This window comes from Aspergillus aculeatus, assembly GCF_001890905.1.
Source record: "Aspergillus aculeatus ATCC 16872 unplaced genomic scaffold ASPACscaffold_21, whole genome shotgun sequence".
NCBI classification, from domain to species: Eukaryota; Fungi; Ascomycota; class Eurotiomycetes; order Eurotiales; family Aspergillaceae; genus Aspergillus; species Aspergillus aculeatus.
The window spans coordinates 516,057-529,678 of record NW_017962996.1 but is presented as its reverse complement, the minus strand read 5'-3'; the positions used below and the strand labels follow the sequence as shown (position 1 = coordinate 529,678).

The 13,622-nt window shown below is 54.3% G+C and overlaps 5 protein-coding genes across 5 annotated transcripts; 1 reads left to right on the top strand and 4 right to left on the bottom strand.

Annotated features, from left to right (window-relative positions):
• Positions 1-282: 282 nt before the first annotated feature.
• On the bottom strand, positions 283-861 carry ASPACDRAFT_48091 (uncharacterized protein; the record flags this gene model as incomplete). Its single annotated transcript, XM_020202059.1, has 2 exons — positions 283-555; positions 679-861. 2 exons carry the CDS (start codon positions 859-861, stop codon positions 283-285), a joined length of 456 nt encoding a protein of 151 aa, XP_020051683.1.
• A 961-nt stretch (positions 862-1,822) lies between these two features.
• On the bottom strand, positions 1,823-3,589 carry ASPACDRAFT_64608 (putative monooxygenase; the record flags this gene model as incomplete). Its single annotated transcript, XM_020204011.1, has 7 exons — positions 1,823-1,937; positions 2,003-2,106; positions 2,176-2,365; positions 2,432-2,480; positions 2,535-2,590; positions 2,649-3,442; positions 3,539-3,589. The coding sequence occupies 7 exons, from the start codon at positions 3,587-3,589 to the stop codon at positions 1,823-1,825; spliced, it is 1,359 nt and encodes a 452-aa protein (XP_020051682.1).
• Positions 3,590-4,894: 1,305 nt separating this feature from the next.
• ASPACDRAFT_55359 (putative MFS transporter) lies at positions 4,895-6,666 on the top strand (the record flags this gene model as incomplete). The annotated part of the gene is made up of 6 exons (XM_020202983.1): positions 4,895-4,918; positions 4,988-5,062; positions 5,124-5,376; positions 5,441-5,482; positions 5,541-6,015; positions 6,081-6,666. 6 exons carry the CDS (start codon positions 4,895-4,897, stop codon positions 6,664-6,666), a joined length of 1,455 nt encoding a protein of 484 aa, XP_020051681.1.
• A 135-nt stretch (positions 6,667-6,801) lies between these two features.
• ASPACDRAFT_127445 (uncharacterized protein) lies at positions 6,802-9,189 on the bottom strand. Its single transcript, XM_020197024.1, has one exon. It carries the CDS (start codon positions 8,938-8,940, stop codon positions 6,958-6,960), a length of 1,983 nt encoding a protein of 660 aa, XP_020051680.1. The 5' UTR covers positions 8,941-9,189; the 3' UTR covers positions 6,802-6,957.
• Positions 9,190-10,487: 1,298 nt separating this feature from the next.
• On the bottom strand, positions 10,488-13,092 carry ASPACDRAFT_36555 (uncharacterized protein; the record flags this gene model as incomplete). The annotated part of the gene is made up of 4 exons (XM_020200218.1): positions 10,488-11,035; positions 11,089-11,712; positions 11,776-12,611; positions 12,686-13,092. The coding sequence occupies 4 exons, from the start codon at positions 13,090-13,092 to the stop codon at positions 10,488-10,490; spliced, it is 2,415 nt and encodes an 804-aa protein (XP_020051679.1).
• Positions 13,093-13,622: the final 530 nt, after the last annotated feature.

Genomic DNA, 13,622 nt, shown 5'->3' with positions numbered 1-13,622 from the left:
TGATCATTAGCAAATAACCTTGCAACCTCTCCACCCGAAACAAAGCTTCCCTCACTTAGTGTTAATAATATTAGTAAATCAGCTGCGCTAATTCCCCTACAATCGATCCATCGAACAACAAAACAACAATCCATGACTCGTAACCACCACCCACCATCCTCCATCTTCTTGCTGGTCTAATCCAACCCCTCCTGCATCATCTCCGTAACACCCTCATCGACCACCTCCTTCATAAGCGCCATCACGAGATCCTGGACTTTTCATCCAATGCCCGGCGATCTTCTATTGATGCGAGGACGCGGCGGCGTTGTGGGCGTTGCTGCCTGTGTTGCTATTGGCGTTGCCGTTGCCCTTGTTGTTACTGTTGCCCTTGGCGCTGCTCGCGTTGCTGTTGCTGCTGCTGCCCGCGTTGCTATCGCCCTTGCTATTGGCGCTGGCATTGCCATTGCCATTGGCATTGGCATTGGCATTGGCATTAGCCTTGCCGCTGGTAGCGACCGTCGTAGCACCGTGATCCCCACCATCGGTGACGGGCTTCTGGCCCTCGTTGGGGGTCTATCGCTCACCATCATCACGATTCAGTAAGTCCATTGTTGATTTATAAGTAACGGCCCTGAGAAACCGGATCTGTTGTTCTTGGGGAAGAGATAAGCAGGCTGGGCTGGGCTGTTCCCTTACCGCGACGTGGTTATACGTGCTCCCACCGGCGGCAGCGCCGCCAGCGCCAGAAGCACTGGCCGCGGTGGCGGGCTTCTCGACGAGCGTGGTGGGATGGGCGTTGGATGGGGCTGTTGCTGCTGCTGCTGCTGCTGCTGCTGCTGCGAGACCGCTGAGGAGGAGGATTGAGGAGAGGAATTTCATGGTGATGGTTTTGGTGGGTTGGCTGGGGGTATGGTATGTGAGATGGTAAAGATGGTGTGTTGTGTTAGGGACTGATGAGTATTTGAATGGTGGAGATGGGATGGGGTTAGTCTAGTGGGGTGAGAGGTGGGTTTATATACGCTTCGTTCTGACTCGGAGGTTACTGGAGGAGTATAAGATAGGGTCTGGGGAAGGGGAAGGGGAAGGGATGGTTGGAGTAAAGCTGGAAAGGTAACGAGATGATTGCACTGTATCTGGAAAAGGTAAAAGGCTCAGGCACTGGAATGCGTTAGCTACTACCTACCGTATATCTAGTTCTGAGGGTGGGTATTTGGGCTCTGGAATGTGTCGTCTGGCGGAAGTGTGTCTCCGTGGGGATTATCTTTTGATGCTTCGGTAGGCTGGGGTTTCTGCGCTGGTTGATGGATTGCAGTTGCCCCACGTTGTGATGGACCTCGTTGCAACTAATTACTCTATGTGGTGGAACCTTTCTATCAGAACAACGAAAACCTCTGTATCACGAATCAATGTGACGTTTCCAATTGAGTTCATTGTAACGAGGGGTGGGGTGTACTACGGAGGAAGAGAAATGCTGTCGCTTGTCATGCAGGATGTAAGGGGCGAAGCAAGCTTGAAGACTAAGTTGGGATATGACTTGCGAGCTTGAGGTGCTTGTTCTAAAGATAGTTTACTACAGTAGATAGTCACTCTTCATCACCCCTTGGGTCTCTCTCCAATATGAAGAAATGCGATCCCCCTGCAACACTGCGTATTCCCCCTTGAGCGACTCAGCTCCCAAAAATTAGATCACTGCATACACAGAGGAGAGATTGACTAAGGTCTTGGAATTGACCTCATCAGCCGTGAAGACAAGAAGAAATGTATACTATATTGCAAAAGGACTGTACAAAGATCCCGCTTCAAGAATTCGGACAACAAAGAATCAAAAGAAAGTAGCATTCTACAAGTTCGCCGTGACCTGCCCACTGAACAGCCCCGGATTCTCCGCCACAACGTTCTCGACCTCCTTGATGGCGTCGTAGCCGTACAACCACGGTTGGACTTCGGGACAGGTCCTGTTCATTTGCATTGCCAGTGGTTAGTTATACTCCTTGTAGGCCCAAGAACAGGTGGAACGAACCATCGACTCGGGAACGCCCCTTTGAGTTCCTGGCCTAACTGAGACAGGAAGATTTGGTCGCGCTTCTCTTGTTCGGGGCCGTTGGGCATGTGGAAGTCGTTTCTCTGACTCCTTGGTTAGTGGTGGGATTGATCTAATGATGGAAAAAAGTGATGAGTGTGGGGGAAACACACCTGCTTGAACGTTTCCCGGACAATAGCCTCCCCGCGGGATTTACGGAGCTTCTCGTAGAGTCTCAGAATCTGTGGGAGGTCGGATTTCTGCTTCAGATGGCCAAGGAGGCCGCCGAGGACGGCGCCGTCCTCGAGGGAGGAATTGGCGCCCTGTGCCAGGTAGGGGAGCATGGGGTGGCAGGCGTCGCCGCTGGTGATTCCGGTCAGTACCTTGCAGCATTTAAGTTAGAAAGACAAGGACTGGATCATATCGTACATGAAAACTAGGTTTGATTTGTCGTTGATCCAGGAGTCCATTTCTGCGTCTGCAGTCAAGGTTAGTGCATATTCTCGATGGACAAACAAAGGGATTGGCGTACGATGCATGAGGCGCCACTTGTCGACGCCATTCACGTAAGTCAGGAACTTGGTTAGTCTGTTTTCCTCCAGTCAGTGGGCTACTACTCAATTCCACAGATGGGGGGGGAACATACACCGGATCCCACCCCACGAACAACCCGCGCATCTCCTCCACCGACCCGGCCTGCCTCGACACCCCCGGCGGCAGCGTATCCGGCACCAGCAGCACAATATTGAACATCGAGCCCCCGCGCAACGAGTACGCCACCGCGTGGGCCCCCGGCCCGACCCAGAAGTGCACGGTGGGGTTCTCGACCCAGGCGCGCAGCTCGGGGTCGTCCGCGAGCTGCTCGGCCGTCAGCACGATGCGATACGCCAGGTCGCCCGTGGGCAGCGGCTCGTCCTTCCTTCCATAAAAGTTCTCGCGGCATCGCGACCACAGCCCGTCCGCTGCGACGATCAGGTCGCCGCTCACCCGCCGCCCCTTCAGGGTGGTGATGGTCGTCGTCTCGAAGTCGATCGCGTCGACCCTCTCGTCTAGGTGGAAGGTCACCCCCAGCGCCCGCGCCCGCGCGTACAGCGCCTGCTGCAGGTCCACGCGGTGCAGGTCGATGAACGGCGCGCCGTACTTGGCGCGGATGTTGCGGTCGAAGTCCGCCTCGTGCGCCAGCGTCTCCCCCGTGTACCGGTGCACCGTCAGCGACGTTGGCTCGGCGGCCTCCGTCCAAATATTGGCGGGCAGCTGCCAGTGTTTGAAGAGCCGGGAGGCGTTGGGGGTGATCTGGAGCCCGGCGCCGACCTCGGCAAGTTCTTGCGCTTGTTCGAGGACGGTGACGGTGTGGCCGGCCATTGCGCACGAGATGGCCGTGGCGAGGCCGCTGAGGCCGGCGCCGACGATGATGATGTTGAGTTGCGAGTCTGAGGAGGCCTTGTGGTGGGTCAATGTCCCGTTGTCAGTTCATGCGAGTTGGATCATGAGAATCGATGGGAGCGTTTGTCGACTCGGGGTTCCGGGCCTGCTTACCATTTTTGAAGGGTCGGGGGTACCGCTGATGAGACTGTTGATTATACCCATTGTCAGGTACTAAATATTAAACTATGGGAAGTGGCTGAGGAAGGGAGAAAAAAATGAAGGTCAAGGGTTACTGCAGAGGTTTTAAATCCGAGGCATGGGCGCAACACAGCTTCCAATTACCGGATTGGTGGTTTCCATCTACGGGCGTAAAGTAAGGTGGTTGCTCGGCTTTGCCGGGGGTCGGGTTATCCGGGGCTTATATCCGAGGTGCATCGATCATTCCCCCGGATTCTCCTTTCTGTTGGTACTTGGACTTGGGAATTCCATCCCCGCATGACTCTGACAGTTCGTATTTGCTCTCCCCACTTTACCCCAGAATTCATGGATGTTCTCCACCTCGCTTGCATTGCCGTTGCCACGCATGTTGCAGTGCTTTTTACTCCAGCTGCTCAATGGGAGGAAGGCTCGAACGTGAGATGGTTAAGCTAGAGCCGTCTTAGAGAAGACTCCGCCTGCCGCTGGTCATGCTTGCCACTCAAGCATCACTACACCTCGCTCCGAAGAATGAGTGGGCGAGCATGACTTCGCGTCATGGCCAACGCGAGAAATCCAGACAAGTTTGGTCCTGATACGAGGAAGGCAAAGCTAATCATCTGAATGAGCTTGAGGCTTGACAATATCCAGATCTCGTTCACACAGGCTTGGCGACGATCTGCCCACGTGTTTTGTGTGACGCACGTCCTCTGGCGTTCAAGGTACTTCCTATCTTCGCCCCCTCCCCGATCACCAACTGTCACAATGACCAAGATCAGACACCGCTAGGAGACTCTGCTGCATACAAGCTATATGAGACCCCGCCATCAGAAAGGTCCAAGCTACGAGCGAGCCTATAATCCCACGGTATTGACTATCAGGACGCCAATCAACACCGTTGATAGACATACATGAACCACCCCCTCAATAGGCAGAAGGCATAGCGATAGGGAGCATGGACCACCATGGCCTGCACTCGCCATTGGTCGAGTCCTGTGCGAGATTCGATAATCCTATCTGGATTCATCCTCGAAGACGCAATGTGGAGCCGACCTGGTCGGTTAAGCCGAGCACCACATCCCGTGCACGAATCACATCGGGAGACTCAAGGATACCACCTGGGCAATAATCCAGGGCTCCTACTGACAGCCGAGGGCTAGGGACCTAGCTGGGGCTTGGTGCGGGTTTTCCCCATGGGGTACGCTACATGGGGTATAAGTGTCTCGATATGTCCCTTTCCACCCTTGCTCTTCTGTCTGGGTTCTCAAGTCCTGGGCTCTGACACAAACAGTTCGTCAAGTACGGCGCGAGTGAATGCACACATATACCACCATGACAACGAAACCCGATCCGAAGGTTGGTGACCTGGATGGGGTCTGGCGAGGTGGCAGGGCAATTGACACTGACATGCTCCTCTTCTTGTAGCTATACCCCCGTCGGGTCCGATATGCAGCTCTCTTGACAATCAATGTTTTTGTGTTTATGGGGAACATGTACTCAGTGAGATATTCATTGTTCTCATTTGTTGCATCACTGAGGGGAGAATCTGACATCGAGAAAGTCCGGCATAGCAACGGGTTTCGAGTCACTGGCCATGGATTTGCAAGTCAGCTATCAGAAGCTCGCCGACCTGATCTCATGGTCCGTCCTCAGCATGGGCCTCGCCAATCTCTTCTGGATGCCGTTGGCGTTGGCGTTTGGCAAGCGGCCCATAGTCCTTATCTCCATGACGATGTTCGTGGCGGGGATCATTTGGACGGTCGTGGCGAAGGATTACAACAGTTTGATGGGCGCTAGGGTGTTTGCCAGTTTTGGTGGGTTGTATAACATGCAGTGCGCTGCTCATTCGTTCCACACAGACACTAACATCGGTCGAAGGCTATGGTTCGATTGAATCGTTGGGTCCCAGTATTCTAGCCGGTATGCTCTCTCTGTCTCAGCTTCGCAGCTTGTATCATCAAATTGCTGACCAGAACAGACATGTTCTACGAGCGCAACTACTCAAGCGCAATGGCCACGTACGCCCTGTTCCTCTCCGCCGGATCCCAGGTCGGACCCGTGATTGCGGGCTACCTGGTTGCCGCACGCGGCTGGCGGTGGTTCTTCATCGTGTGCCTGATCGTGGCGGCCGTCAACCTGGTCACGACCTTCTTCTTCCTTCCGGAGACGACGTACGAGCCCGAGTTCGAAGAGGAGCAAGACGGAGGTGAGTTTCCCGAAAAGAGCGATGCCGCCCACAGCCACATCGAGAGTCTCCCGCCTTCGCAAAACCAAGCTCAACAATTCTCCTACACGGACTACTGGAAGGGTCTCTTCCGGGTCGGCATCTCAAGTGAGGCGAAGAAGAAAGGCGTGGTCCGATTCCTGGGGTACGCGGCCTGGCTCCCGATCCCCATGCTGCTACTGCCGGGGGTGCTGCTGGCTTCAATGATGTATGGCGTTGTACTCGGGGCGTGAGTTTCCCTTTCCCTTCCCTTTCTTCACATCCTCTCCGCCCACCCACTAACCTCAAGAAAAGAGTGGTCTCAATCTCCACCCTCTCCTCCTCAATCTTCAGCGCCCCGCCCTACCTCTTCACCTCAGGCGCCCTAGGCCTCTGGACACTGGGCAGCTTCATCGGGATCATAGTCGTCGCGCCGCTCGCGGGCCCACTCACCGACGCCCTGTCGCAATTCCTGCGCCGCCGGAACCGCAACGTCCACAAGCCCGAGCACCGGCTGCCGGCGCTGGTCGTGCCCTTCTGCATCGCGCCCGTCGGCCTCGTCGTCTTCGGGTACACGGCCGCCCACCAGATGCACTACGCGCTGCCGGCGCTGGGCTCCGCCATGGCCGCCGCGGGCCTCACGCTCGTCCCCTCGGTCATGCTGTCGTACGTGGTCGACTCGTACCCGCACGCCAGCGGCGAGGCCCTCGTGGTGGTCAACGTGAGCAAGAACATCGTCGCGTTCGGGCTGAGTAAGGGCTCCGTCGACTGGATGACGCGCCAGGGGTTGGCGCGGATGTTCTACGAGTTTGCGGGGATTGAGTGGGCCGTGCTGGCGCTGGGGTTGCCGTTGTATTTCGCGGGACCCTGGGTTAGGAAACGCACGGGGAGGTATTTTTGATTCGATCGGGTTCCGTTCGATTCTGTGGAGTCTCGATGGGTGGGTTGCTTGTAATGGGTAAATAGGATTTTCTTTTCTTGGATGTACTGTACTGTCTTGATTGAGAGTGAAATGATAATTATGATTGACAGTGCTGTATGATCTTCGCTAAAGCAGCATGTAGATTGACGAATGCTGTTTATGTATAAAATGTATTTGGGGCTTGATATAACTCTACATTCACTGCACGAATAACACCCATTCCTACACTTGTGTCTACGCCTAGTAAGTGTAGTATATCCACTACCGTAGCTACAATCCCCTAAAGTCAGAGCACAGCCCCATCAACCCTCTCACCATCTCCGCCATCACCCCGCTGATTTGCCACCGCGCCACAACCGTTTCCAAGCAGATCACCAAGGAGTTTAATTCCTGAAGCAGATGCACCGCTACACCTGAGCCGTCAGCATCACAAAGGAAACGATGCTCCATCTCCTCCTCTGCCGCTGCGGCTCTTTCCGTACAGCCACCCCCACGTCCATCAGCGTCACCTTCCTCTGGCCCAGATGGACGAACCCCCAATACCTCAGCCCAGTTCCACCCATCCAGGAAATCTTGCGCGTCCGCGATGACGAATATCTTCTCCTTTTTGCGGGAGAGATACCATCCTGCTATCGTGACTGCGGTGGCGAAGATGGCGGCGGGGATGTGCGGGCTGTGGGCTTGGTGGAAGGGAAGGCGATTGAGGAGGCGCGTTATGGTTAGGGCGTTGAGGAGGGCGCGGAGGGGTGGGGAAGTTCTGGTGACGGGGACTAATGGTGGTGGTTGTTGCTGGTGGTGGTTTTGATGGTCTGAGGGTGGTGGATCTGTCATGGGTTTTGCTGTTCCTCGGACTGTGAAGTTGGTACTGGTGCTAGCTGCGGCTTTGGACTGGTGGTCTCCTATCGTACGAGGAAGGTGAGAGTGACTTTGGCAGAGGGATCTATAGAAACTAGCTGTGGGTAGTGCAAGCTCGAGACAGACGGTATGCCACCTGATGAGGAGTTGGAATGAGTCCCCTGGTTTATGTGGCGGGAGGCAGGATGATGATAGGTTGGATGGTGAGGACAACGACCCCAAACGGTGACGGAGATGAACCTCGTAGATGTTCAAGAGCGCTTGAAGGATCTGGCGCTCGGTAATCGTCCCAATTGCCGGCTTGCCTTTCCCAATTTCATGGAGATCAGACACTAAGCTCTGAAAGCCTTCGAGGATTACAAAGATCGAAAAGTCGGACAGATTGAGAGGATGAGATGGGTACGTCGAGGCAAAGATTGAGAAGTAGACCTCGCCAAAAGGCATATCATGGAGGAATGACTCCGGTTGCTGTAGTTGGTCGAGCCAGTCGTTTGCTGTCTGGGCTTGGAAGACGACGTCAGAGCCGGCCGTGCGCAAAGAGTTGATGAGGTGGCGGGCGGAGGCTGGGGCGCCGGATGTCTGAGAGATCAATCCGTCCAGAATGTAATGGCCTAGGATGGCCCGTTTCTGGGTCTCAACAGTCGTCCAGCGGTGCCAGTGCGCTTGTAGTTCTTGCGGAGGGCAAGGCATCGTAGGCGGGGTTTGGAGCTCGGCGACAGCGTACATCCCGCACGTACGAGCCCAGTAAAAGCCGAGCCCGTGCCAGACAAAGGCGGTGGTTCGAATGCTTTCATTGCTAGAGAGCAGAGCAAAGAGTTGACCCAACAGCGCGGTAAGAACGAGTTGCACCCCGTCGCATGCGTCGCGCGGTCCCCGATGGGTGATGAGCGTTTGCCAGGAGGTAGCCACGGTGGAGTGGCCGAGACGCCATAGCATTTCGCCCTTGTGTGCTGAGTCAGGTAGGCATACGAATAGAGAACCCAGGGCTACCATGTTGAGAAGAAGCGGAGGAATGGTCTCACGGGGTACGAAGGTAGGCCTGTGAATGACTGGGAAACAGGGAGAGATGCGATCGAAGAATTCCTGGAGGCAGGCGTCTAGGAAGCTGGATGTGATACCCGAGTTGTGCAATTCGGCATTCAGCCGCTTGGAGAGATCCTCGATCAGTCGATAGCTTTGTTGCATGGCCGCTTTACCAGCCCCAGTTTCATGCCCGGCTATTGATTCGTCGAGAGGCAAAAGTCCTGTCCCATGGAGCGATTGTGACTGAATTGAGTCTAAAGTCTCGAGTACAGGGAGGGACGAGGAACCCCAGAAGTCAGGAATGAACCAGTCTAATATATTGGAGTCCAGTGTAGTGTGTTGATCTTCTGAGAAGGGGGGTTCGAACGGTGGCATGGTGAGGACGTTCTGTGTTGAGGCATCGGAGCATGTCTGGAGAGCTTCATCGCCTTGGTTGTCTTTGGGCTGGCTAGCCTTGTCTCGTGAACGAGCATGAAGTCTCTTGTGTCGTCCAAGGACGTCGCCTCGCCCGAAGCTTCTTCCACACTCTTCGCACTGAAAGGGTCTGGTATTTGAGTCTAGAATCGTGTTAGCATCGACTCCATCGCCGAGGGCACACTGCACTTGCGGGTTCTCTCATGTCTCTATAGATTGTCAAATTTAGTTGTTTAGAACGAGAAGGTATGGTTACCGTCAAATGTTCAAGCTTTGTATATGCTCTATTGCATTTGCGACACTTGAATCTCTTTTCACGATCCATTAAGAGGATGAATGATTAGAGATCCCTAAGTGGTCTTCATTACCGGGAGTGCGGAGGTGAAGGAAAGTAGAAGGCAAGAGCAGATGCGGAGGCAAGTAAATAAGCCCGGTGGAGGTGGAGACCTCGTCCCGACGCCTGCCGAACTCTAGTCGGTCCTCCCTTGTTGCTTTACACCTGTCAATTTCTACTTTATAAATAGATCAATGAATGATGGATTCATTCTCGCTTCTGGCATCCATATGGGCCGCGTGGTCGCAGTCACTATGACCAGCAAGCAACTGATGACACGGCCTCGCTCCATATACATACCATGCAGCCAACCAGCTTGTTTCCTAGGCCAAGCGGCTTCCCAACGACTAATTAGCTTCGTGACGAAGGAGTTTTCATCTTGATACTCCCTGCAAGGGCCCTTAGTTGTCAGATGGCAGCTTTGAGGGCGGGTGCTTCGGGATGCTCTGCTCCATAAATTGATTGATTAAGCCTTATTCCCGAATTAAGTCGTCTTCGCGAGGCTCTTCCCGCGTCGCAGACGGCCAACTAGGGTGACTGCGGTGTTTCTATATACATGAAATTCCCCGTTGGCCTTGATTCCTTGGTGTTCTGCCTGCCTGAGTGAAAGCATAACGCCTCTGTCTCCACGTTGGCCGGTTGGCCTGAGTTTCTGTGGGAATCCTCGAGTCTCCGCTGAACTGCCTTGGCCAAACGTTGGTGCTTCTTCCAGCTTGGTTCCTCTCTTGCTGCACGCAGTCACTCGCCAAGGGACTCCCTCTGTCACCTGGCCACCTTGGGGTAGTTGTTTTGGTCATGGATGTGGCGAGAGGAGGGTGAGGGTGAAACAGCAGTCAGGTAGAGGCAGCTGCCGCCCAACCTACCCGTGCCGTGCCAAAATAGCCCTGATCCGTCTCGATTCATCAAGTTCCCCTGCTTCGCACTGCCTTCTGAGAGCCGCGGCAGTCCTGGGTTGTTAAGTATCAGTTTGTTTCGGTATCCGCACGCGGGCCAAGAGGATATATGAAGATGAACAACGATTCCCATGCAACGCTCGTAGATCATATAGGTTTCATGCAAAAGAAAGCTTTCAACATCAAGCTGAATAAACACAGTGAAAATAACGCCAAATGCCACCCATGGAATGCTCCAGAAAGCCCTTTTAACGCCTTCGAAATACCAGCTGCTGCATTAATTAACTAGCAGTCGCTAGCTGAGCCACCAAGTCCGAGGCCACGTCAAGGAATGGGTAAGGGCTCGTCACTTCTTTCTCCTTGTTCCGGAACCGTTTACTAATAGGGTGCCATTCGCTGTCACCTCCACCACGTATCACATTTTGGTATCCATCACACTTGAAGTCGACCATGTAATTGTTTTCTTCCAGCTGGTACAGCTGGATGTCAACGAACACCCAGACTCCGTACGAGATGCGCGAGATTGTGTGAGCCTGGGTCGCCGAAGAAGGATTCGAGATACTCGCGTGCTCTGGGGTGAGGCCCTTGTCATCAGCCGAGAATGGTCCGGTGGAGAAATTGAACCGGCGCCGCAGGTCTTCCAGGTTCAGGTCGCTTCGGCTGCTATGCACACTGGCAGTCTGCCCCGGCGCCTTAACTCCCTCCTTCAGGAGACGCGCTCTAATGAACCAGGGGTCCTTTGGGATGTAGTAATCTGACGGTAGGTCTGGGTATTTGCTTTGAAGAGGCATAGGCTGGTCCGGGTCCTGTTCGCCTATTTGCAAGCCATCTGAGAAGCTGCCTGTTAGCTCTGAGGCTCATAATAGGCACTCATAAACTTACCTGCTCCAGTAGGTGCTATTTCCCAAATTCCTCCCTGGGCTGAGATGGCTTTGTATAGATAGAGCATTGCTTCATAAGGTTGGTTACGAGAGCGAATGCCAAACTGCCACTTTCGCGACCGTTTGGGCTGGTGCGGGGTACTGCGACCTTCAGGGGGCTGGAGGCGCAGTTTTTCGAGGTCCACGATGCTGCGGGAATGGGGTTTCAAGGCCCTTGCAGTCGCCTCCTGCTCCTCCTGCGAGCGCCCGGCTTGACCATTCCGATTCAAGTCATCCTCGGCATCTAGACCACCATGCGCCTGTTCCTCAGATGAACGCTCCGCGGCTCGTTCTCTCTGCTCACGTTCCCGCTGTTCCATGAGTTGGTCATGTACAAACGGCACACTGGTCGGCAGAATTCGAACATGGCTAACTCGCGGCGCATCGAGATCATCGGCATTACTCTGCTGAGACAGTTGGGACGGTTGACGCTGTGAACCACTTCGCGGTCTCGTAGGGGCGGCTAACGGGGATCCTGGGCTCAGCGGAACAGTCGATCGGCCAGCCGTGGCTGAAGATTGAGGAACTCGATCGGGGGGTGGTGAAGGGGCGACGGAAGGACCCATCAGGTTGTCGTCTGTTGGCGCTGTGGGTGAACGTCAGCGTACTAGTCAATTGGTCCGTGGCAAGCAAGATTGACCTAACTTACAGTTCGTCTGCATCATCTCGTTCTCCATGATGATGAAAAAAGCATCTTTGATGGCGCTCGGTTCAGGGTTCTTTAAAGCGTCTTCAATGTCCTCGCGCGTATATCCCATGCTCCGCTCCAGTTTTTGAATGGCGACCTGATGGATCTTGTGCTGCACGGACAGGGGTTTTCCCGGTGCAAGTTTGCGTGGATCCATGGCCTTATTTGGGTCCACACCGGTAGCGACGAATTCCTCCGGAGGGGGCTGCAGATACTTCGGTAGTTCTTGTAAAAACCAAGGATCCTGGCGAATTTCTGGAATGGTTATCCGATGAACCGGATGAACTTGCAACATCGACCGGATCAAACGAGCAGCTCCGGAGGATATGTACGCAGGCATATGAAAGTTTCCTGCTGCTATCTTCTTAAAAAGAGCTGGGATATAGTCGTCGTCGAAAGGAAGCCGTCCCACTAATAGCACATAAAGAATGACGCCGCAGCTCCATACATCGACCTCTGGTCCTGCGTAGAGCTTTCCCGAGATAACCTCGGGGGCTGCATAATTAGGGCTACCACAGCTAGTTTTAAGGAAGTTCCCATCTGTCATAATGTTGCTCAGGCCGAAATCAGCAATCTTGACGTTCTTCTCCCGGTCAATGAGCAGATTCTCCGGCTTCAGATCACGGTGGACGATCTTATGACGATGACAGTACTCTACTGCACATATGATCTGTTGGAAGAACTTGCGAGCTTCGGCGTCGTTGCACCGGCCCCGCTTCACCAAATAATCGAACAATTCTCGCTCGGCATATTCCAAGACCATAACAATATCGGTCTTGGTAGCAATGACGGTATATCTTTCGGGGCGAGATTTCCATTAGCTTCTCATCGCGATTGTCTCAATCCTGGAGAGATGTGCGGAGCTCCTTACAGCTTAATAATATGAGGGTGTCGTAACAATTGCAAATATTGAATCTCACGTTCGACACGACCGACCATGTCTCGAGACAACAATTTACGACGGGGCATGATCTTGAGGGCGACCTGCCGACCACTCGGCTGGTGAATGGCTAGCTTCACCTTGCCGAATGAGCCCTCTCCCAGTATCTTCACCGTATGATACTGATCAAGGCGCTGCATGTCTCTGGTGGTGGCCGGAGACTGCATCGCAGCGTCTCCGCCTTTGCCGATCGGGCGGGATGGCGGAGGCATCGCCATGGCAGGGAAGTTGGAATTGGGAGGAGGATTGGATGCACTGGGACGACGGTCACGAGGGCGATCGGCTTCGAAAGGAGGAAGGGAAACGGAGAGGTCTTCGTCGTCAAAGGCGGCAGCCATTGTGACCCTTTGGGGAGGGGGGGGTTGGGTGTGGGAGATCAAAGCCGACGTCGGTTCGGCGAGTTCGGGGGAGGTGGGATCGAAGGACAACGTGACGTGATGGATTTTGGAGCGGAGAAAGCGAAAAAGGGTAGATTTCCGAATTTCTGTTACGAAGGGGAACGGGTTCTTCTTGGGTAAGTTTTGCAGAAGCCAATAAGGACTGGTAGGATGGCGAAGGTCGACGGGTTGGACTCCCCCACAATTTGGCTCGAGTGGAGTTGGGATGGGTTGGTTGGGCGGGCGACAAGAGATTAAGAATAGCAGCGACGGTACGGAGGAGCTGTTCACCAGTTGGCTCTTCCTCAGCGGGGCGGAAGGAGGGGGGCGGAAGAGCCAGACTCAAAGCTATCTCGGAATAATCCCTGCGTCACCGTGGTGGGCAGTTGGCATGAGTGATAGCTATTAGTATTAGGTCAAGTCCAACGGTGATCAGCAAGAATGTGACCGTCCTCAGTCTAGAATATGAGACAAGTCAGAGAGAGGAGGGG

Excerpts from the sequence above, each read along its gene's own strand:
- ASPACDRAFT_127445 (XM_020197024.1), bottom strand. The coding sequence starts at position 8,940 with ATGCCACCGTTCGAACCCCCCTTCTCAGAAGATCAACACACTACACTG.